The sequence below is a fragment of the Bubalus kerabau genome, chromosome 1 (assembly GCF_029407905.1).
Source record: "Bubalus kerabau isolate K-KA32 ecotype Philippines breed swamp buffalo chromosome 1, PCC_UOA_SB_1v2, whole genome shotgun sequence".
NCBI classification, from domain to species: Eukaryota; Metazoa; Chordata; class Mammalia; order Artiodactyla; family Bovidae; genus Bubalus; species Bubalus kerabau.
The window spans coordinates 208953508-208978429 of record NC_073624.1 but is presented as its reverse complement, the minus strand read 5'-3'; the positions used below and the strand labels follow the sequence as shown (position 1 = coordinate 208978429).

Below are 24922 nucleotides of genomic sequence, written 5' to 3'. Positions count from 1 at the left end.
TTCTGTTGAGATTTATAGGTCAGAGTGAAAGATGAACTCTTGGGAAAGGAATAGAGGTGGTAGGTGCTGAAGCAGGTGAGGGAAGCCCTGACAGATAAGGGACTGAAAGTGACCGAGAAATGTGAAGTTAGTTTCACCTCAGGCTTCAGATTAGAGTGTCAGGATGGACACAGAGATACTTCCTTGCTGTCAAGTGACAAATGCTATCAGCATCAAGGAGCAAAATATGATAATCCTAGTTTTCTAGGGGAAAAAATTTATCATTGATTATCTGTTCTCCAGCCTCTGAACTGAGACAAAGTAGGGAGACAGATCTGTTGTGCTGCTGCCACACATGTGTCTGCGTCACTGCAGTGTTCCTGCCTGTGCTGATCATGGAATCTACCTACCCGAGCTGTACACTGGCTCCCTCAGCTGGCTGTGCTTAGTTGCTCAGTCATCTCCCACTCTTTGTGACCCAGTGGACTGCAGCCTGCCAGGCTTCTCTGTGCATAGGGATTCTCCAGGTAAGAATACTGGAGTGGGTTGCCATGCCCTCTTCTAGGAGATCTTCCTGACCCAGGGTTCAAACCCAGGTCTCCTGCATTGCAGGCAAATTCTTTATCATGTGTCACCAGGGGCTGGCAAGTTTGTATAATTCACTATGTCCTGGGATTTCTCTCCCCACTGCCACAATTTTCTGACTCTAGAAATATAACAAAAACTAAATCTCCTTCCTACCCTGAAAACCTCTCCAAAAAGGTATAAGAGAAAGAAAACAGCTTTATTTTTGAATGAACATTAAATCAGAATGTGATGTGCATTATTGGTGATCAGCTAAGTGAATGCAAAGACAGAAGAATAACCCTCTTTTCTACATCCAGGCAAGGATAATCCATTATATTCATGCTCTCAGGATAAACAGTAACCAGTTCTCAAATAAGAGACTTGACAGCACCATTTGGCACACAGAGTTCATTCTAGATTCACCTGGTAATTGGAGTGACTGTGTTGGTTAAGTGGCTTTATTCAAAGGAAAATAAACTTCTCTCATTCTAGACAAGAGAGAATTCTGCCACTTGGAGCAAGGTGCCTGCTGAAGTTAGGGTCCTGCCCTCCTACAGAGCTGGGGGAGTAGGGGCTCTATTTTCCTGGATGATGGCAATGAAAAGATATGGATCTCAAGGTTTTTTTTAATGAATTAATTAATTTTAATTGGAGGCTCAAGTTTTTGAGAAAGACACTACTGGGTCTGAAAGCTGGCTAGAAGGTTATTTCACTTTTAAAGTGTGTACATTTCAGAGTCAAATAACTTACAAATTTCTCTAAAGTAAATGCACTAAGAAAATGGGGGAAGGGAAAATTAAAGCCTTATATTTTTAATAGCATTCATTCTTACATCTGTTATGCACTTTTCCTCCTCCTACTCTCTATTGAAAACTCCAATACTCCCATAGTCTTAAATCTGTATCCACTTTTCCTAAACCTATAGATATTTACCTTAAAACCCCCTCTCTCTCTCCCTTTGCATTATTTAGGCCCCTTTCTCTGGGGGCGTACTGACTAGTTTTCTAGAGAAATAAGGATCAAATCTTGTTTGGTAACCATTGAGGACAAATGAGAGGAAAAGGATTTCATTGCAGAGAGAAAAGACAGGGATAAGACAGAGAGCTGGGCACTGTCCTCTAGAAGAAACAGGAGACAGTTTACGTATATGATGGAGATGCCAGGTAAGTTGTTTCATTTTGATGTTTACTCATTTATTTTTCCCTCAGGGTCAAGGCCATGGACATCTGGAACCACACCTCGCTATCAGACTTTATCCTTTTGGGTCTGTTCAGCTACTCACCATATGACTTCTTCCTATTTTCCCTTGTCCTTCTGGCCTCTGCTGCAGCCCTGGCCGGCAACATCCTCTTCCTCCTGCTCACCCAGGTTGACAGGCGCCTGCACACCCCCATGTACTTTTTTCTCAGCCAGCTCTCCATCATGGACCTGACCATAATGGGCGCAGTGGTGCCCAAGATGGCAGCCAACTTCCTCTCAGGAAGTAAGTTCATCTCTCGTGGTGGCTGTGCCACTCAGGTCTTCTTAGTGGTCACGGTAGCAGGGGCTGAGTGCTCCCTCCTGGCAGTCATGGCCTATGACAGGTATGTGGCCGTGTGTCTCCCTCTGCGGTACCCTGTGCTCATGAACTGGAAGGCCTGCTGCCTGATGGCCTTGGCATCCTGGATGGGTGGAGTGGCTGACAGTGTGATTGATGTAGGGATGGTCTTCAGCTTCCCCTACTGTGGCTCTCTCCAGGTGGACCACTTCTTCTGTGAGGTCCCTGCCGTGCTGCGTCTCTCTTGTGCAGACACATCCCTCTTTGAGGACCTCATCTATGCTTGCTGCGTGATCATGCTGCTGCTGCCCCTGGGGGTCGTTGTGGCTTCCTATGCCCGGATCCTCATGGCTGTAATTAGCATGACCTCCACTGAGGGGAAACAGAAGGCTCTGTCCACGTGCTCCTCCCACCTGGCTGTGGTGGGTCTTTACTATGGGGGAGCCATATTTAGCTACATGCAGAGAGCCTCTGCTAGGACTCCAGTGGGGGACCGAGCCACCTCCATCTTCTATACCATCCTCACCCCAATGCTCAACCCACTCATTTACAGCCTGAGGAACAAGGAGGTAATGAGGGCCTTGAAGAAGATGTGGAAGATGCAGGGGAGATAGAGAGTATAGACATGCCCACCCTTCTGGGGCTTCCTCTCTTGTTCTTCTCCTTCCTCTATAAGCTCAGATTCTTTTGTGGCTCGTTTTCCTCCTCTGAACAAATGAACCCTCTGCCTGGCTGGGATGAAGCTATGAGCTGAGCAATCTGAAAGCATTGAATGGAAGATGTCAAGGAAACAGATAGTAGTAATTAATTTCACACTGAATCATGTTTCTTTTGTTATTAAACAGTGGAAAGAGACTCGTGCCTTCTTGAAATTGTACATTAAATACAAGAATCAGTGTGTAAAGACAAGAACTTCCTCATAGTCTTCCTCTAAGAATAACACCATGAAAGGTAAAGAGATTACAAGTGTGTCATTTCTTTTGGGGAGGGGGAGGTCAGGTTGATTCTTTCTCATCAACACCAAGGTTATGATCTCAGAGAGGTGGTAATTAGCAATTCTGAAGCAGGACCTTAGTTCCCTTCCCAGGAATTGAACCTAAGTAGTCTAGATGAAATCCAGAAATCCTAGATGCTAATCCACCAGGGTAGAGAGGCCAGAAGCAAAGTTGATTTGGATCTTGCCCCATTTGAAAGCAAGAATATTTCACGGAGGTAAAAACTGTAAAAACAAGTACAAAGTGTATTATTATTAGCACAACACAACATGTGGGAGAGCACAGAGAGAAGCAGTTTATTTATTTAAGACAGAGGCAAGGCAGAAATACACACCTGGAGAGAAAGGGTATGGGCATCTTCCTTAATGAGGAGGAGCACAGTAAAGAGGTGGCTAGTCATTTATCTAGGAACAGATCTTCTGGGTCTTTGTTCTCCTCTGGCCAAACATCTCACTTCTTTTTTCCATATCTGAACTTCCTTAGCACCCTGCCTGATATTCACGTGCATCTTTTTGCTAAGCTGGATTCCAGTGCAAAGGCTAAAAGGAGTATGATAACACATATTATGGGATGATGCCTCCCTCCTTGGGAGTCTTTTTGCACATGTGTAGTTGAGGAGACTTCCTTGACCTCAAGAATGAGAGATGTGGTCCTCTTATCTCTTTACTCCAGCACAGTTCAGATCCTGACATTAACTTTGTGCTTGGAGTGTCTAAGAAAAATAAAATTTCAGTTTGACAAACTCCCACAGCTCAACCCCTGAATCCATCTATCTGCTAACTCAGTTGGGAGAGAAATGAGGTGTGAGGATAAAACCTTGGCAGAAACTAGCTTCTATCCAGTTTTTAGTTCAAGAGCTCTGGAAGGATTTGGGAAATAATCTCTTGAGTCATGTCTTCTACAAATATCTCCCTGAACACATTGGACCAAAAATCTCTTTTCAGTCATACTGCTTCCAAGAGACTTGCACTCATATCCTTAGAGCCTGTGGGGTTTTGGCAACCAAGTGGGTGGAATGCACACACAGTGGTGAAGGAAAGAGCATAGCCCGGCCCTGGGAGGGTTTAGGGTCTGGCTACTGATACAAAATGTTCTAGGCAGAAGGGATGACTGAGCAATGGCTGAGGACAGTGTTCTAGAGCAAAGCAAGCCAGGCATAGGCTGAGGGAGAGCTGGCTAGAAAACAGGGCCCACATCTCCTAAGGTTTGATAGGCTATGTGAAGAGATAGGGTTTTGAGTAACGAGGAGTTATGATCTGCGTCCTCTGTTAGAAAAAAGAAAACCAACCTGGCTCTCTCTATGATCCACCCAAAAATCCTACAGTAATTCAAGTGAGAAATGATGACACTTGGATCACAATGGAAAAAAATGCAGACTGTAGCAGAATTGAGCAGGTTCTGCATACTTTTTCTCATCTTTTTTAAAAAATTGAAGTATAGTTAATCTACAATTTTGTGTTACATTCATGTATACAGCAAAGTGACTCAGAGAAGTATATCTATATATCTATATATCTATATCTGTATCTATATATATATATATATATATGCATTCTTTTTCAGACACTTTTCCATTATACGTTGTTACATCATATTGAGTATGGTTAGTCTGGGTACATTTTGAAGGTCAAGCCAAGAGAACTTTCTAGCTTACAGTAGAACTGTAAAAATGGCCTGATGTGATTTCTGTCTTTGTGGAAGAGAACTGATGATCAGAACAATAGGAGTGGATTGAATTTTGGTGCTTTCCTTTCTCCATTTTATTTCCTTCTTCTTTTCAAGTAGAAGTCAGAACTCCCATTATCTCTTTATCTTTGATTTTTTGCAATTTGAATATGATATACTTAAAATTTAGAGTTTTTTTTTGTTTTGGAAAGTGTTTTTCATATTTCATTTTTTAGAGATATAAATGGCATTAGCACATTATATTATTTTCAGGTGTACAACATAGTGATTTGATATTTGTGTTTATTGCAAAATAATCACTACAATAATCATAGCTAACATCGGACACCATGTAATTACAGAAAGTTTTCCCCCTGATAAGAACTTTAAAATCTACTCTCTTAACAACTTTCAAATATGTAATATGGTATAATATAATTAACTATAGTCAATGTTAGCCATGCTGTACCTTACATCCCAAGACAAGGCTGACCTTGTAAAATAAGTTGAAAGCATCCCCTTCTCTTCTGTTTTTTGGAAGAGTTTGAGAATTTTGATATTAATTCTTCTTTGAGTTTTGGTTTTGGACTTTTGTTTGCTTTTTTTTTTTTTGTAACAAAGGCCAGATTTTATATTTAAAAAGGAAATGAAATTACAGATGCATGAAGAGCAAAAGTTTAAAATACCAAAGACATTTAGTTTGGTGCACTTAATATCAATATTTTGAGGGATTTTTAAGTTTTAAAAATAAGGCATTAATAATAGCTCTGTACCATAATATTTAAAAGAACAAGAAAATGAAAACATCTTTTTACCATATTTTCACAAACTGCTCTAAAGATAGAAAACTCGTGCTCAGTTGTTTATCCTTTGCTTTAAAATAAGTTATCAATAATTCTAAACCAGTCTAAAATGTGTTGTTCATAAATCAAATCTAAGCATTCATACTTGCAAAAATGTTTTGCAATGAGTCCTCGACCTACAGAGAGACTAGAGTTTACTTTCAAATTGTATGACAGGCTTCCAATAATCCCTTATCAGTAGACTTACAAGCAAAATACCAGATATTAAGGATCAGATTTAATTCTTTGGTATAAGCATGAAACGGTTATTGATAGCTTTCCGTGGCTAGCATAAACCAAGTAACTGAAGGACCACGAGAGACAACAATGAAGTCTAGTATACCCTGCAATGCAGGCGGGAGCCATAGCAATGTTTTGTGTTTTAACAGGGAAAATCAGCACAACACACTGCAGGAAAACGAACACCTACTTAGAGGTTTTAACATTACAGCATATCAAAAATTAAGCTTCAAAATGACCAAACTTGTAAAATGTAGTCTGAATATTTTGCTGAATTTTGTTGCATTTTGCTGCATTTATACCATAACTTAAAATTTACAACCATCTGAGGACTTTTAGCACTAGCTTGGCACAACAAATTAACTCCTCCTAGCCCTCCAGAGTGTGAGGGTGGAAAACCCTTTTCTCACCATAAATGCCTGAACTTTACACAAGAAATCAGAAGCAAAGGTACAGAACAGGGTTATAATAATGTTAACTATTATCATTTTGCACTTTTTACCTTGTGACTTATACATATTTTAGAGTTGTATACTGATAAATTTAGTAAACTTAAAATTTAACTTTTTCAACTAAGAAGTCTAGGACTTTATGGCTAATTTTCCCATCAAAACACATGAGGGACTCAATCCATTTTAATTATAATTATTCTAAATATTATCTGAAGAATTCTTTGGCCACACTAGACTCAAAACTACACTAAATTCAAACAGTACACCTATGACCTAGGTGTTAAAGTCTTCACCTCAGCTACCATCGTCCACCTGCTATTTTCTCTCCACACAAATTACCAGATTTTTACTCAGGACTTTCCTCCAATTAGGCTCTATCAGATAACTTTGTGAACACCCATGTATAGCCTTCAACCACCATATTTTATTTTATTTTTAATTAATTTATTTTAATTGGAGGCTAAATTACTTTACAATATTGTAGTGGGTTGTGGCATACGTTGACATGAATCTGCCACAGGTGTACATGTGTTCCCCATCCTGAACCCCCCTCCCACCTCCCTCCTCATCCTATCCCTCAGGGTCATCCCAGTGCACCAGCCCTGAGCACCTTGTCTCATGCATCGAACCTGGACTGGCAGTCTGTTTCACATATGAGAATATACATGTTTCAATGCTAGTCTCTCAAATCATCCCACCCTCGCCTTGTCCCACAGAGTGCAAAAGCCTGTTCTATACATCTGTATCTCTTTTGCTGTCTTGCATATAAGGTCATCATTACCATCTTTCTAAATTCCATATATATGTGTTAGTATACTGTATTGGTGTTTTTCATTCTGACTTACTTCACTCTGTATAATAGGCTCCAATTTCATGCACCTCATTAGAACTAATTCAAATGGATTCTTTTTAATGGCTGAGGAATATTCCATTGTGTATATGTACCACAGCTTTCTTATCCATTCGTCTGTTGATGGCCATCTAGGTTGCTTCCATGACCTGGCTGTTATAAACAGTGCTGTGATGAACATTGGGGTACACGTGTCTCTTTCAATTCTGGTTTCCTCAGTGTGTATGCCCAGCAGTGGGATTGCTGGGTCATATGGCAGTTCTATTTCCAGGTTTTTAAGGAATCGCCACACTGTTCTCCATAGTGGCTGTACTAGTTTGCATTCCCACCAACAGTGTAAGAGGGTTTCCTTAATTTTTCCACACCCTCTCCATCATTTATTGCTTGTAGACTTTTGGATAGCAGCCATTCTGACCGGTGTGAGATGGTACCTCATCGTGGCTTTGATTTGCTTTTCTCTGAAAATGAGTGATGTTGAGCAATTTTTCATGTGTTTGTTAGCCATCTGTATGTCTTCTTTGGAGAAATGTCTGTTTAGTTCTTTGGCCCATTTTTTGATTTGGTCACTTATTTTTCTGGAATTGAGCTGCAGGGGTTGTTTGTATATTTTTGAGATTAATTCTTTGTCAGTTGCTTAGTTTGCTATTATTTTCTCCCATACTGAAGGCTGTCTTTTCACATTGCTTATAGTTTCCTTTGTTCTGCAAAGCTTTTAAGTTTAATTAGGCCCCATTGTTTATTTTTGCTTTTATTTCCATCACTCTAGGAGGTGGTTCATAGAGGATCCTGCTGTGATTTATGTCAGGGAGTGTTTTGCCTATGTTCTCCTCTAGGAGTTTTATAGTTTCTGGTCTTATGTTTAGATCTTTAATCCATTTTGAGTTTATTTTTGTGTATGGTGTTAGAATGTGTTCTAGTTTCATTCTTTTACAAGTGGTTGACCAGTTAAATGAACAGGGAGACAATATACAGCCTTGACGTACTCCTTTTCCTATTTGGAACCAGTCTGTTGTTCCATGTCCACTTTTAACTGTTGCTTCCTGACCTGCATATAGGTTTCTCAAGAGGCAGATCAGGTGGTCTGGTATTCCCATCTCTTTCAGAATTTTCCACAGTTTATTGTGATCCGCACAGTCAAAGGCTTTGGCATATTCAATAAAGCAAAAATAGATGTTTTTCTGGAACTCTCTTGCTTTTTCCATGATCCAGCAGATGTTGGCAATTTGGTCTCTGGTTCCTCTGCCTTTTCTAAAACCAACTTGAACACCTGGAAGTTCACGGTTCACGTATTGCTAAAGCCTGGCTTGGAGAATTTTGAGCATTACTTTACTATGCCAGCAAATTTGGAAAACTCAGCAGTGGCCACAGGACTGGAAAAGTCAGTTTTCATTCCAATCCCAAAGAAAGGCAACGCCAAAGATTGCTCAAACTACCGCACAATTGCACTCATTTCACATGCTAGTAAAGTAACGCTCAAAATTCTCCAAGTCAGGCTTCAGCAATACGTGAACCGTGAACTTCCTGATGTTCAACTTCCTTTTAGAAAAGGCAGAGGAACCAGAGATCAAATTGCCAACATCTGCTGGATCATGGAAAAAGCAAGAGAGTTCCAGAAAAACATCTATTTCTGCTTTATTGACTATGCCAAAGCCCTTCACTGTGTGGATCACAATAAACAGTGGAAAATTCTGAAAGAGATGGAAATACCAGACCACCCGACCTGCCTCTTGAGAAACCTGTATGCAGGTCAGGAAGCAACAGTTAGAACTGGACATGGAACAACAGAGTGGTTCCAAATAGGAAAAGGAGTTCGTCAAGGCTGTATACTGTCACCCTGCTTATTTAACTTCTATGCAGAGTACATCATGAGAAATGCTAGACTGGAAGAAACACAAGCTGGAATCAAGATTGCTGGGAGAAATATCAATCACCTCAGATATGCAGATGACACCACCCTTATGGCAGAAAGTGAGGAGGAACGAAAAAGCCTCTTGATGAAAGTGAAAGTGGAGACTGAAAAAGTTGGCTTAAAGCTCAACATTCAGAAAACGAAGATCATGGCATCCTCTCTCATCACTTCATGGGAAATAGATGGGGAATCAGTGGAAACAGTGTGAGACTTTATTTTTGGGGGCTCCAAAATCACTGCAGATGGTGACTGCAGCCATAAAATTAAAAGATACTTAGTCCTTGCAAGGAAAGTTATGACCAACCTAGACAGCATATTGAAAAGCAGAGACATTTCTTTGCCAACAAAGGTCCGTCTAGTCAAGGTTATGGTTTTTCCTGTGGTCATGTATGGATGTGAGAGTTGGACTGTGAAGAATGCTGAGTGCCGAAGAATTGATGCTTTTGAACTGTGGTGTTGGAGAAGACTCTTGAGAGTCCCTTGGACTGCAAGGAGATCCAACCAGTCCATTCTGAAGGAGATCAGCCCTAGGATTTCTTTGGAAGGAATGATGCTAAAGCTGAAACTCCAGTACTTTGGCCACCTCATGCGGAGAGTTGACTCATTGGAAAAGACTCTGATGCTAGGAGGGTTTGGTGGAAGGAGAAGAAGGGGACGACAGAGGATGAGATGGCTGGATCGCATCACTGACTCGATGGATGTGAGTCTGAGTGAACTCCCGGATTTGATGATGGACAGGGAGGCCTGGCATGCTGGGATTCATGGTGTAGCAAGAGTCGGACACGACTGAGTGACTGAAGTGAACTGACTGACTTCGTAGCGTGTGAGATGAGTGCAATTGTGCAGTAGTTTGAGCATTCTTTGTTATTGCCTTTTTGGGATTGGAATGAAAACTGACCTTTTCCTGTCCTCTGGCCACTGCTGAGTTTTCCAAATTTGCTTGCGTATTGAGTGCAGCACTTTCACAGCATCATCTTTCGGGATTTGAAATAGCTCAACTGGAATTCCATCACCTCCACTAGCTTTGTTCGTAGTGATGCTTTCTAAGGCCCACTGACTTCACATTCCAGGATATCTGGCTGTAGGTGAGTGATCACACCATCGTGATTATCTGGGTTGTGAAGATTTTTTTCGTACAGTTCTTCTGTGTATTCTTGCCATTTCTTCTTAAGATCTTCTGCTTCTCTTAGGTCCATCCCATTTCTGTCCATTATCAAGCCCATCTTTGCATGAAATATTCCCTTGGTATCTCTAATTTTCTTGAAGAGATCTCTAGTCTTTCCCATTCTGTTGTTTTCCTCTATTTCTTTGCATTGATCGCTGAGGAAGGCTTTCTTATCTCTCCTTGCTATTCTTTGGAACTCTGCATTCAGATGCTTATATCTTTCCTTTTCTCCTTTGCTTTTCACTTCTCTTCTTTTCACAGCTATTTGTAAGGCCTCCCCAGACAGCCATTTTGCTTTTTTGCATTTCTTTTCCACGGGGATGGTCTTGATCCCTGTCTCCTGTACAATGTCACCAACCTCCGTCCATAGATCATCAGGCACTCTATCAGATCTAGTCCCTTACATCTATTTCTCACTTCCACTGTATAATCAAAAGGGATTTGATTTAGGTCATACCTGAATGGTCTAGTGGTTTTCCCTACTTTCTTCAATTTAAGTCTGAATTTGGTATTAAGGAGTTCATGATCTGAGCCACAGTCAGCTCCTGGTCTTGTTTTTGTTGACTGTATAGAGCTTCTCCATCTTTGGCTGCAAAGAATATAATCAATCTGATTTCAGTGTTGACAATCTGATGATGTCCATGTGTATAGTCTTGTGTTGTTGGAAGAGAGTGTTTGCTATGGCCAGTGCATTTTCTTGGCAAAACTCTGTTAGTCTTTGCGCTGCTTCATTCCGTATTCCAAGGCCAAATTTGCCTGTTACTCCAGGTGTTTCTTGTGGAGAAGGCAATGTCACCCTACTCCAGTACTCTTGCCTGGAAAATCCCATGGACAGAGGAGCCTGGTAGCCTGCAGACCACGGGGTCGTGAAGAGTCGGACAGGACTGAGCGACTTCACTTTCACTTTTCCCTTTCATGCATTGGAGAAGGAAATGGCAACCCACTCCAGTGTTCTTGCCTGGAGAATCCCAGGGAACGGGGTAGCCTGGTGGGCCGCCGTCTATGGGGTCGCACAGAGTCGGACACGACTGAAGCGATTTAGCAGCAGTAGCAGCCAGGTGTTTCTTGACTTCCTACTTTTGCATTCCAGTCCTTAGGTAAGTTTATTCCTAAATATTTAATTCTTTGCTACAGTGGTGAATGAAATTGATTCCTTAATTTTTATTTCTGATCTTTCATTGTTAGTATATAGAAATGCAAGTGATTTCTGTGTCTTGATTTTGTATCCTGAAACTTTGCTAAATTCAATGATTAGCTTTAGTGATGTTTTGATACGATCTTAGGGTTTTCTTTGTACAGTTTCACATCATCTACAAACAGTGAGAGCTTTACTTCTTTTCTGACCTGGATTCCTTTTATTTCTTCTTCTCTGATTGCTGTAGCTAGGACTTCTAGAACTATGTTTAATAATAGTGGTGAAAGTGGACACCCTTGTCTTGTTCCTGATTTTAGGGGGATCGCTTTCAGTTTTTACCAGTGAAAATGATGTTTGCTGTAGGCTCATCATATATGGCCTTTACTATGTTGAGGTCTTCTTCCTTCCCTTTGCTCAGTCATGTCCCCCATGGACACGCTTTGTGACCCCATGGACAGTAGCCTACCAGGCTCCACCGTCCATGGGATTTTCCAGGCAAGAATACTGGAGTGGGCTGCCATTCTATGGCAAATTTTTTGAAGAGTTTTAGTTATAAATGGGTACTGAATTTTGTCAAAGGCTTTTTCTGCATCTGTTGAGATTGTTAGGTAGGTAGCATAGGGAAAAGGAGTCCAGAATGGCGGTGGCTAAAAGACAAGGAAGGGAAAAGCCCGCAAAAATAGAACAAAGGAAGGTCAAAGGGAGGTCCGAGGACCAGAGTGAAGACTTCAGGTAGAACAAACAGCACTCCTGGCTAAGCCCAACTTGCAATGGGCAGGCCCAAATGGAGGAAAAAACATATAAAAGGAGGAGCCAAAGCTCTCTTTCTCTCTCTCTCCCTCTCTCACTCTCTGTCTCTCCCTCCCTGCACGGTCCTCCACTCTCTTCTCTTCGAGTCTTTGGGTTGGCATGCCCTCACGCTTCGAGGATGGACTGTCCTGCTATCTTCTAAATAAAATAGAGCTGTAACACTGATTTGCCTAAGAGCTGTAACACGGCTTGTCCAAGACCCGAGAGCTGTGACGCGCCGAGGGCTTAACGACCATCACTCCAAATCTTTGTTGTGACGAGACAAAGAACCAAGGAACATACACTCGTGTGACAAGATGATCATATGTTTTATCTTTCAATTTGTTAATATGGTGTATCACATTGATTGATTTGCATATATTGATGAATCCTTGAATTCCTAGAATAAACCCAACTTGATCATGGTGTATGAGCTTTTTGATGTGTTGCTGAATTCTGTTTGCTAAAATTTTGTTGACGATTTTATGTTCATCAGTCATATTGGCCTGTAGTTTTCTTTTGTATGTTATCTTTGTCTGGTTTTGGTATTGGGATGATGGTGGCCTCGTAGAGTGAATTTGGAAGTGATCCTTTCTCTACAATTATTTGAAAGAGCTTTAGAAGGACAGGCATTAGCTCTTCTCTAGATGTTTGATAGAATTCTCCTGTGAAGCCCTCTGGTCCTGGGCTTTTGTTTTGGGGGAGTTTTTTTTTTTATAATCACAGCTTCAGTTTCAGTGCTTGTAATTGGGTTGTTCATAATTTCTGTTTCTTCCTGAATCAGTCTTGGAAGAGTGAACTTTTCTAAGAATCTGTCCATTTCTTCCAGGTTATCTATTTTATTGCCATATTGTTTCCCCCATTTAAAGATCTGTCTATTTAGGTGCTGATTTTGCATCAGATAAATTAGTCTATTTTCAGAGTGCTCTGTGATTGGAAACAGGATTGGGATCCACCTTTTAGATACTAGAATTAATATAATTAAGGAAGAAATCCCTGAGTCCTCAAGAAGAGCTGACTTCCATCCCTCTGCTCTGTTCCCTGATGACAACAAACACCAATAAGATTGTGAGTGTAATGAAGAAATAAACAATAGAAACATAGTCTTATGTTATTTTTTAAAAAATTATAAAAGCAATATAAAGAACTCTCCTACCCCCACTCCTGAATCCCACTTCCTCCCTACTCCCATGCACACATACATACTTTGTACACACAGGTGTGTCCACAACCCAAAGCCTGTGAAAGTTAAGAACCTTTCTGGGCGTTTCTGAAACTCTCATGCCATGATTGGAGGGAGTGGCTTCTAGAATGGAAAACAAAGAGGAAACAAAAGGGATGAGTTGAACAGACCACATTCTTACAGTTCCTCTGTCTAGATCATCAGACAGAGGGGACACCAGACAAGGAATTTAGGGAGTTTGTCATGGTGCTGTCGCCTGTAAGCCACTACATTAATCTCCACCTATGTGTGTGGGTCAGTGCAAAGTTGCCTCAGTCGTGTCCGACTCTGTGGGACCCTATGGATTGTAGCCGGCCAGGCTCTTCTGTCCATGGAATTTTCCAGGCAAGAATATTGGAGTGGGTTGCCCTGGCCTTCCCCAACCAAGGATCAAACCTGCCTCTCTGGTGTCTTCTGCATTGACAGGTGGGTTCATTACCACTAGCACCACCTGGCAGATTCTTTACCATCTGAGCCACCAGGGAAGTCCAATCTCCACCTAATCTCTCATAAATAAATACATAAACCTCTCAGTCTTTGAGATTATCACCCTTTAGTGAAGCTGCAGCCTCAGGGCTAGCAATAGTTAGCAAAAGTCAAAGCCCCCAGACCCATATACGCTGTGTGGAGCTCTGACCCCAGCAGAACTACATCCCTGCTCTGGGTCCATGTTGACCATTTGGACTGGGCAAGAGGGTGCTTCTACTGGAGAAACAGGGACTCTCATACATTTTGGACAATGTAGCAATATCTCCCCAAATGTAAGATATATTGCTAGGCCCTGGAGTTCCACTTCTGGAAATGTATTTTGTAGAGTCACCCTTGATGGTGACTGAGATGGGTGGGGCAGCCTAGGTGGGTGAGGAGAAGTGCGTAACTTCAAGAGTGCTTGGAATGTGAAAGAAATTTCCAAATAGGTTTCTTTCTTGAATGACTCACAATTCAAATGGAATTCATTAAAAGTTAAATAAAACAAAATTTGCTTTGTTTAATGTTATGAATGTTAATCTATTATTATTTTCTTCCCTTTCACTTAAATATTTATAAATGCTTGGTGAAAAATAAAGTGTTTCAACTCCACACAGCCTATGTGGGTCTGGAGGCTAAAGTTTTTCTACAAATAAGTAAGAGATAGGGGATATGGGGGATCTACCCTTGAGAAAGCCTTGCAGGTGAAACTTAGTGGGGCCTTACGGGGCTCCCCGGAGAAGGCAATGGCACCCCACTCCAGTACTCTTGCCTGGAAAATCCCATGGATGGACGAGCCTGGTGGGCTGCAGTCCATGGGGTCGCTAAGAGTCGGACACGACTGAGCGACTTCGCTTTCACTTTTCACTTTCATGCATTGGAGAAGGAAATGGCAACCCACTCTAGTGTTCTTGCCTGGAGAATCCCAGGGACGGGGGAGCCTGGTGGCTGCCGTCTATGGGGTCACACAGAGTCGGACACGACTGAAGTGACTTAGCATAGCATAGCATGGGGCTCCCGGGCACAGAGGTCTTTCTGTCACCCATCTCTTGTCAGCAAGGCTCCAGTCATTATGACCTTTCCTGAGTTTCAAAGGGTGGATTCAAACAGTTGCCAATCAAGGCAGGAACAGCCAAAAAACCACCTGATACAAGATTAAAGGGACCAGAGAAACTCATCAAGATCAGGAGACTGACCATCTGAGATGAGAGTAAGGGAATCCAAGCCTTGTTCACACCCTAATCTTGTCAGAGACCCCACCTTTAACCCACTGTTATAAAACCCCTCATCAGGTTCTCTGGGGTGGAGACACATAGTTTTTGGGGGGCACAGGTCCAGTGTTTGGCAAAGCAATAAAGCTTTTTACTTATTCCAAATCTCTGTCTCTGGGATTTGATTCAGCACTGGTGCAAAGATAGGCCAAGCTTTCAGTAACACTGGGTCCTTCTTGATTTCATGCTTATGAACAAATCCATCATTAACACTGTTTTATTCACTAGGCATTATATGTATCTATTTTACTTATGATTATTGTATCTTTTTATACATGAGTTTTTATAAATAAAAATCATGAAGATTTGAAGTCCCTGCTACTGTGAATGCAACCTTATTGGGAAGTAAGGTCTTTTATAGGAGACCAAGTTAAGATGAGGTCTTTAGAGTGGACTCAAATACAGCATGAGTGATGTCCTTATCAAAAAGGGAAATGTGGACATAGAGACAGATGGGCATACACAGAAGATGATGTGAAGGGAAACAAGGAGAATGCCATTGTAAAGCCAAGGAGTGCCTGATGCTAGCAGAAGCAAGGAGAGAAGCACAGAACCAATTCTTCATGGCCTTCAGGCACCTTGATTTCAGATTTCTGGTTCCAGAACTGAAATAATAAATGTTTGTCATTTAAGCTACCCAGTGTATGTTACTCTGTTGCAGCAGTCCCAGGAAATGAATACAAATGATAAAAAGGACTTTGAATTTGTTAAGATGATGATTTTTAGATGGAGACTTTGCCCTGAGTTTGTGGTTTAGTCACTATTGCGTCCAATTCTTTGTGACCGCATGGACTATAGGCCACCAGACTCCTCTGTTCATGGGATTTCCCAAGAAAGAATACTGGAGTGGGTTGCCATTTCTTTCTCCAGTGGATCTTTGCGATGCAGGGCTTGGACCTGCATCTCCTGCATTGGCAGGCAGTTTCTTTACCACTGAACCACCAAGGAGCCCCTGCCTTGGGTTATCTGGCCCTAAATTGAATCACAAAAGAGAGGGATATGAAGATTTGACTGTAAAAGGAAGAGATAAGACAATGGAAGCTATTTGAAGGATTTGAAGGTGCTATGCTACTGACTTTGAAGACAGAGAAAAGGGTCAGAAATAAAACAATACAGGAGGCCACTAGAATCTGAACAAAGTAAGAATTTTTCCTCAGAGATCTCAGAAGCAACCAGCTTTCTGACTTTAAACCAATGAAACTAATGTTATACTTCTGACTTCTAGACCTGTAAGAGAAAAGAAATTGTTTTAAGCCACCAAGTTTGTGGTCATTTATTAAAGCAACAGAAAGAATCTGATACACCACTGAAGGCTACAGCCCATAGGACTGCAAAGAGTCAGACACGACTGAAGCAAATGAGCGAGTGAGCGATCACCTCACATGGGTACAAAGTTTTTTCCTTCCGTTGAGAATTTTAAGATCTACTCTCTTAACAACTTTCAGATATACACTACAGTACTGTTAGCTATAGCTACTATGCTGTACCTTACATCTCAAGAACTTATTTATCTTATAAGGGGAAATTTGTGCCTTTTGACTTCCTTCACCCAATTCTCCCACCATGTCCCCTACCCACCACCTCGCAGCCTCTGGCAATCAGTAGAAACTGTTTCTATGAGGGGTTTTGTTTTTGTTTTTAGATTCTACATATAAGGGAGATCATGGAGTATTTGTCTTTCTCTGTCTGATTTATCTCACTTAGCAGAATGCTTTCAAGATTCGTCTGTATTGTTGCACATGACAGGATTTCCTTATTTTTTAATGGATGAATTGTCACCCATTGTATATACCCACACTTTTTCTTTTTTTCTTCCTTTTCTTTCAGCATTGTTAGAACCTTCTTTATGGTGAGTGCTCTTTTTTCCTCCCAGTTTTAGTGAGATATAACTGACATATAGCACTGTAGAAGTTTCAAGTGTACAGCATAAGGATTTGATGTAAATATACTATGAGATTATCACAAAATTTAATTAACTTTAGTTATCATCTCATATAAATACAAATTTTTTTTCTTTCTGATGAGAACTTTTAAACTCTCTCTCAACAGTTTTCATATTAAAATGCAGCAATGTGATATTCACATTTATAGCTGCTGAGAGATTGAATATACAGACAATGGACCATATATAAAAAAAGAACTCTGACCCACAAACTGCAAAACTTGCCAAGGAAATCAACCCTCTTGTCAATCATAAACAGTCCAGCCACAAAGGCTGTTTTTTACAAGTCAGTCTTGTAGAAGATAGAGTGTTCACTTGGGTAACAATATAGGAAGCCTAACAATTGCTTCTGTAAAAGTAGGCCCCAAATGTCAAAGGCTCAATTAATAACTGACAACTTCCCTAATTTTTTGTCCCACTTCCAAGTTAAGGCCAACCAGAAAAAGCCAAATATGTACCCTACCAATAACGGTGCTCTTGATGAAACTGCCAACAGATTCACCACACCAATATTCTCCACTCAGGGCACATGTGGAGCTTCTCTTTTTCCAAAGCTTTCCCACTCCTCTGCCTGCCTTTGTGTCTCTGCCAAAATGCAAGTAACAGTGGCTGACCCTTTTGCCATCGAAAGCTCTGAAGAAAGACCCTTTGCTTTCCTCATGTGGCTGCTCTTTGTTTCTTTCCATAGTGCACAAATATAGCTTCTTGAATGGAAACAAAAAACCAACAGTCAAGTCCATAAAGGTATAGGACATCACTTGAGTACAAGTTTCATAGGTTAACTGACCAGGGACCACTTCATCATCCATGACCAAACTTCCAGAATGCAGCTAGATATTCACTCTGATACTTAGTGGTGATCACATTCTCTCCTAGCTCCCATGGGTGAAGTGAGGGTTAAGAGTCCTGAGGGAAGTGTAGGTGGACGTGTCAAGGGATGGGTCCTTCCTTTGCTTAGAAGGGAGTCTGGGGTGGTTTTCAGAGCCAGGGCTGTGCGGAATGAACTTTATCCTGAGGCCTGTCATTAATTATGGCTTCTTCATTGGGGTGGAGGTTCTATCTATTCCCTGGGGTCATTATGAGCTGAGTTGGGTCTCCCAAGATATCTGCTCTGCAACTAGAGATATAAACCTGGGACATGAGCTCATCAATTTTGTAAGAAGCAGAAGAACATCTTGGATGGTTAGTTCTACAAAATTTTATTTGGAGCCATAGAGTTGGAGGAGAGTCTGTGAGGGGATTTCTCAGGTCACCACTTGCTCACGCATTGCTCTGAGGACTAAATCTTTGCATATTGCTTGGGTTTACCCGTTTCTGTTGAGATTATAGGTCAGAGTGAAAGATGAACTGTGGGGAAAGGAATAGGGGTGGTAGGTGCTGAAGCAGGTGAGGGAAGCCCTGACAGATAAGGGACTGAAAGTGACCGAGAAATGTGAAGTTAGTTTCACTTCAGGCTTCAGATTAGAGTGTCAGGATGGACACAGAGATACTTCCTTGCTGTCAAGTGACAAATGTTATCCGCATCAGAGAGCAAAATATGATAATCCTAGTTTTCTAGGGGAAAAAATTTATCATTGATTATCTGTTCTCCAGCCTCTGAACTGAGACAAAGTGGGCAGACAGATCTGTTGTGCCTCTGCCACACATGTGTCTGCGTCACTGCAGTGTTCCTGCCTGTGCTGATCATGGAATCTACCTACCCGAGCTGTACACTGGCTCCCTCAGCTGGCTGTGCTTAGTTGCTCAGTCATCTCCCACTCTTTGTGACCCAGTGGACTGCAGCCTGCCAGGCTTCTCTGTGCATAGGGATTCTCCAGGTAAGAATACTTGAGTGGGTTGTCAGGCACTCATCAAGGAGATCTTCCTGACCCAGAGTTCAAACCCAAGTCTCCTGCATTGCAGGCAAATTCTTTATCATGTGAGCCACCAGGGGCTGGCATGATTGTGCAATTCACTATGTCCTGGGATTTCTCTCCCCACTGCCACAATTTTCTGACTCTAGAAATATAACAAAAACTAAATCTCCTTCCTACCCTGAAAACCTCTCCAAAAAGGTATACAAGAACGAAAACAGCTTTATTTTTGAATAAACATTAAATCAGAATATGATGTGCATTATTGCATTCTGCTAAGTGAACTCAAAGACAGAAGAATATCACTCTTTTCTACATCCAGGCAAGGATAATCCATTATATTCATGCTCTCAGGATAAACAGTTACCAGTTCTCAAACAAGAGGCTTGACAGCACCATTTGGCACACAGAGTTCATTCTAGATTCACCTGGTAATTGGAGTGACTGTGTTGGCTAACTGGCTTTATTCAAAGGAAAACAAACTTCTCTCAGTCTACGACAAGAGAGAATTCTGCAACTTGGAGCAAGGTGCCTGCTGAAGTTAGGGTCCTGCCCTCCTACAGAGCTGGGGAAGTAGGGGCTCTCTCTTCCTGGATGATTGGAATGAAAAGATATGGATCTCAAGGTTTTTTTTAATTAATTAATTAATTTTAATTGGAGGCTCAAGTTTTTGAGAAAGACACTACTGGGTCTGAAAGCTGGCTAGAAGGTTATTTCACTTTAAAAATGTTTGTGTACATTCCAGACTCAAATAACTTACAAATTTCTCTAAAGTAAATGCTCTAAGAAAATGTGGGAAGGGAAAATTGAAGCCTTATGTTTTTAATAGCATTTATTCTTACATCTGTTATACACTTTTCCTCCTCCTACTCTCTATTGAAAACTACAATGCTCTCATAGTCTTAAATCTGTATCAACTTTTCCTAAACCTATAGCTATTTACCCTAAAACCCCCTCTCTCTCTCCCTTTGCTTTATTTAGGTCCCTTTCTCTGGGGTCATACTGACTAGTTTTCAAGAGAAATAAGGATCAAATCTTGTTTGGTAACCATTGAGGACAAATGAGAGGAAAAGGATTTCATTGCAGAGGGAAAGGAGAGGGATTAGACAGAGAGCTGGGCACTGTCCTCTAGAAGAAACAGGAGACATTTTACGTATATAATGGAGATGCCAGGTAAGTTGTTTTGTTTTGAAGTTTACTCATTTATTTTTCCCTCAGGGTCAAGGCCATGGACATCTGGAACCACACCTCGCTATCAGACTTTATCCTTTTGGGCCTGTTCAGCTACTCACCATATGACTTCTTCCTATTTTCCCTTGTCCTTCTGGCCTCTGCTGCAGCCCTGGCCGGCAACATCCTCTTCCTCCTGCTCACCCAGGTTGACAGGCGCCTGCACACCCCCATGTACTTTTTTCTCAGCCAGCTCTCCATCATGGACCTGACCATAATGGGCGCAGTGGTGCCCAAGATGGCAGCCAACTTCCTCTCAGGAAGTAAGTTCATCTCTCGGGGTGGCTGTGCCACTCAGGTCTTCTTAGTGGTCACGGTAGGAGGGGCTGAGTGCTCCCTCCTGGCAGTCATGGCCTATGACAGGTATGTGGCCGTGTGTCTCCCTCTGCGGTACCCTGTGCTCATGAACTGGAAGGCCTGCTGCCTGATGGCCTTGGCATCCTGGATGGGTGGAGTGGCTGACAGTGTGATTGATGTAGGGATGGTCTTCAGCTTCCCCTACTGTGACTCTCTCCAGGTGGACCACTTCTTCTGTGAGGTCCCTGCCGTGCTGCGTCTCTCTTGTGCAGACACATCCCTCTTTGAGGACTTCATCTATGCTTGCTGTGTGATCATGCTTCTGCTGCCCCTGGGGGTCGTTGTGGCTTCCTATGCCCGGATCTTCATGGCTGTAATTAGCATGACCTCCACTGAGGGGAAACAGAAGGCTCTGTCCACGTGCTCCTCCCACCTGGCTGTGGTGGGTCTTTACTATGGGGGAACCATATTTAGCTACATGCAGAGAGCCTCTGCTAGGACTCCAGTGGGGGACCGAGCCACCTCCATCTTCTATACCATCCTCACCCCAATGCTCAACCCACTCATTTACAGCCTGAGGAACAAGGAGGTAATGAGGGCCTTGAAGAAGATGTGGAAGATGCAGGGGAGATAGAGAGTATAGACATGCCCACCTTTCTGGGGCTTCCTCTCTTGTTCTTCTCCTTCCTCTATAAGCTCAGATTCTTTTGTGGCTCGTTTTCCTCCTCTGAACAAATTGAACCCTCTGCCTGGCTAGGATGAAGCTATGAGCTGAGCAATCTGAAAGCATTGAATGGAAGATGTCAAGAAACCAGAGTAGTAATTAGTTTCACAATGAATCTTTCCTCCTTGAGCACCTCTATTTTCATCTTATGAAGACCCATAGATATATATTACTTACCATTTCCCCAGAATTGCTAGGGACAGTCTTTCTTCTGAACTCATGTTAAAAGTGCGGAAGGAGAACCAATTCAGAATCCATCGCTCACTGAAATGTGATGCAAAGGTCAGAGATGGTCACAGTCCCTTACTTGTAGGAACTATGTGACCTTGGACAGGGTTACTCCATTCTCTTGGCTTCACATTATCATCTACACCAATAAGGTAAGTCCGACATGTTTCTTTTGTTATTAAACAATGGACAGAGACTCGTGCTTTCTTGAAATTGTACATTAAATACAAGAATCAGTGTGTAAAGACTAGAACGTCTTCATAGTCTTCCTCTAAGAATAACACCATGAGAGGTAAAGAGATTACAAGTGTGTCATTCCTTTTCAAGAGGGGGGGAGGTCAGGTTGCTTCTTTCTCATCAACACCAAGGTTATGATCTCAGAGAGGTGGCAATTAGCAATTCTGAAGCAGGACCTTAGTTCCCTTCCCAGGAATTGAACCTAAGTAGTCTAGATGAAAACCAGAAATCCTAGATGCTAGTCCACCAGGGTAGAGAGGCTAGAAGCAAAGTTGCTCTGGATCTTGCCCCATTTGAAAGCAAGAATATTTCACAGAGGTAAAAACTGTAAAAACAAGTACAAAATGTATTATTATTAGCACAACACAACATGTGGGAGAGCACAGAGAGAAGCAGTTTATTTATTTAAGACAGAGGCAAGGCAGAAATACACACCTGGAGAGAAAGGGTATGGGCATCTTCCCTAATGAGGAGGAGCACAGTAAAGAGGTGGCTAGTCATTTATCTAGGAACAGATCTTCTGGGTCTTTGTTCTCCTCTGGCCAAATATCTCACTTCTTTTTTCCACATCTGAACTTCCTTAGGACCTTCCCTGATATTCACGTGCATCTTTTTGCTAAGCTGGATTTCTGTGCAAAGGCTAAAAGGAGTATGACAACACATATTATGGGATGATGCCTCCCTCCTTGGGAGTCTTTTTGCACATGTGTAGTTGAGGAGACTTCCTTGACCTTAGGAATGAGAGATGTGGTCCTCTTATCTCTTTACTCCAGCACAGTTCAGATCCTGACATTAACGTTGTGCTCGGAGTGTCTAAGAAAAATAAAATTTCAGCTTGACAAACTCCCACAGCTCAAGCCCTGGGCCCATCTATCTGCTAACTCAGTTGGGAGAGAAATGAGGTGTGAGGATAAAACCCTGGCAGAAACTGGCTTCTATCCAGTTTTTAGTTCAAGAGCTCTGGAAGGATTTGGGAAATAATCTCTTGAGTCATGTCTTCTACAAATATCTCCCTGAACACACTGGACCAAAAATCTCTTTTCAATCATACTGCTTCCAAGAGACTTGCACTCATATCCTTAGAGCCTGTGGGGTTTTGGCAACCAAGTGGGTGGAATGCACACACAGTGGTGAAGGAAAGAGCATAGCCCAGCCCTGGGAGAGTTTAGGGTCTGGCTACTGATACAAAATGTTCTAGGCAGAAGGGATGACTGAGCAATGGCTGAGGACAGTGTTCTAGAGCAAAACAAGCCAGGCATAGGCTGAGGGAGAGCTGGCTAGAAAACAGGGCCCACATCTCCTAAGGTTTGATAGGCTATGTGAAGAGATAGGGTTTTGAGTAATGAGGAGTTATGATCTGCACCCTCTGTTAGAAAAAAGAAAACCAACCTGGCTCTCTCTATGATCCACCCAAAAATCCTATAGTAATTCAAGTGAGAAATGATGACACTTGGATCACGATGGAAAAAAAATGCAGACTGTAGTGGAAGTGAGCAGGTTCTGGGTACTTTTTTTTCATCTTAAAAAAAAAATTGAAGTATAGTTAATTTACAATGTTGTGTTAGTTTCATGTATACAGCAACGTGACTCAGAAAAGTATCTTTCTCTCTCTCTCTCTATATATATATATATATACATTCTTTTTCAGACACTTTTCCATTATAGGTTGTTACACCATATTGAGTATAATTAGTCCGGGTACATTTTGAAGGTCAAGCCAAGAGAACTTTCTAGCTTAGAGTAGAACCAAGAGAATGGTCTGATGTGATTTCTGTCTTTGTGGAAGAGAACTGATGATCAAAACAATAAGAGTGGTATGAATTTTGGTGCTTTCCTTTCTCCATTTTATTTCCTTCATCTTTTTCAAGTAGAAGTCAGAACCCCATTATCTCTTTATCTTTGATTGTTTGCAATTCGAATATGATATACTTAAAATTTAGAGTTTTTTGTTTGTTTGTTTTGGAAAGTGTTTTTCATATTTCATTTTTTAGAGATATAAATGGCATTAGCCCATTACGTTAGTTTAAGGTGTACAACATAGTGATCTGATATTTGTGTTTATTGCAAAATAATCACCAAAATAATCATAGCTAACATAGGATACCATGTAATCACAAAAATTTTTCCCCCTGATAAGAACTTTAAGATCTACTTTCTTAACAACTTTCAAGTATGCAATATGGTATAATATAATTAACTATAGTCAATGTTAACCATGCTGTACCTTACATCCCAAGACATATTTATTTTATAGTTGAAAGACTACATTTTGACCCTCTTCATCCATTTTTCCAGCCCTTCAACTTTCACCTCTGGCAACCACCAATCTATACACTGTATCTATGAATGTGATTTTGCTCTTTTTAAGATTCCACATATAAACGAGATAATAAAGTATTTGTCATTCACTGTCTGACTCATTTCATTTATCATAATGTCCTCAAGGTCCATTCGTTCTCATACATGACAAGATTTTCTCTTTTTTATAGCAGAATAACATTCAATTGTGTGTGTGTGTGTGTACACATTTCACGTTTTCTTTATCCATTTATCCAATAATGAGCTATTAGGTTGTTTTCACATCTTGGCTGTTACAAGTAATGTTGCAATGAGCAGGGGGTTTAGATATCTTTTTGAGTTAGTGTTTTCATTTTCTTTGGATAAATACCTAAACGTAGAATTGCTGGATCATAAAGTACCTCTACTTTGAATTTTCTGAGGAATCTCCATACTGTTTTTCACAGTGGCTGCATCAATTTACATGTCCACTAAGAGTGCACAAGCGTTTCCTTTTCTCTCCATCCTTGCCAACACTTCTTTTTCCTTTTTTAATAGCCGTATCGACAGGTGTGGGTTGATTTTGATTTGCATTCCCCTGATGATTGGTTATATTAAGAATCTTTTCATGTGCTGGTTGCCATCTGTGTATCTTCTTTGGAATAATATCTCTTCATATCTTTTTGCCTATATTTTAATTGGTCTATTTGGGTGTTATTACTATTGAGTTGTATGAATTCTTTATATAATTTGGATATTAATCCCTTATCCAGTATGTGATTTTCAGATATTCTTCCCTTTCAGTAGGTTGTCCTTTCATTTTGTTGATAATTTATATTGTGCAAAAGCTTTTTAGTTTGTGGAGTCCCACTTGTTTATTTTTGCTATTGTTGCCTTTGTGTTTAGTGTCAGATGCAAAAAAAAAAAAAAAAAGATTGCTAAGACAATTTCTTTTATTTTTTTTTTGCAAAGTTTTTTAATTTTTTATTTTATTTTTAAACTTTACATAACTGTATTAGTTTTGCCAAATATCAAAATGAAACCGCCA

The 24922-nt window shown here is 41.2% G+C and overlaps 2 protein-coding genes across 2 annotated transcripts; both read left to right on the top strand.

The window, feature by feature from the left end:
* The first annotated feature begins 1764 nt into the window (after positions 1 to 1764).
* On the top strand, positions 1765 to 2697 carry LOC129631275 (olfactory receptor 2M5-like). The gene has a single exon (XM_055552183.1). The coding sequence runs from the start codon at positions 1765 to 1767 to the stop codon at positions 2695 to 2697; it is 933 nt and encodes a 310-aa protein (XP_055408158.1).
* Positions 2698 to 19994: 17297 nt separating this feature from the next.
* On the top strand, positions 19995 to 21042 carry LOC129631281 (olfactory receptor 2M5-like). Its single transcript, XM_055552210.1, has one exon. It carries the CDS (start codon positions 20110 to 20112, stop codon positions 21040 to 21042), a length of 933 nt encoding a protein of 310 aa, XP_055408185.1. The 5' UTR covers positions 19995 to 20109.
* Positions 21043 to 24922: the final 3880 nt, after the last annotated feature.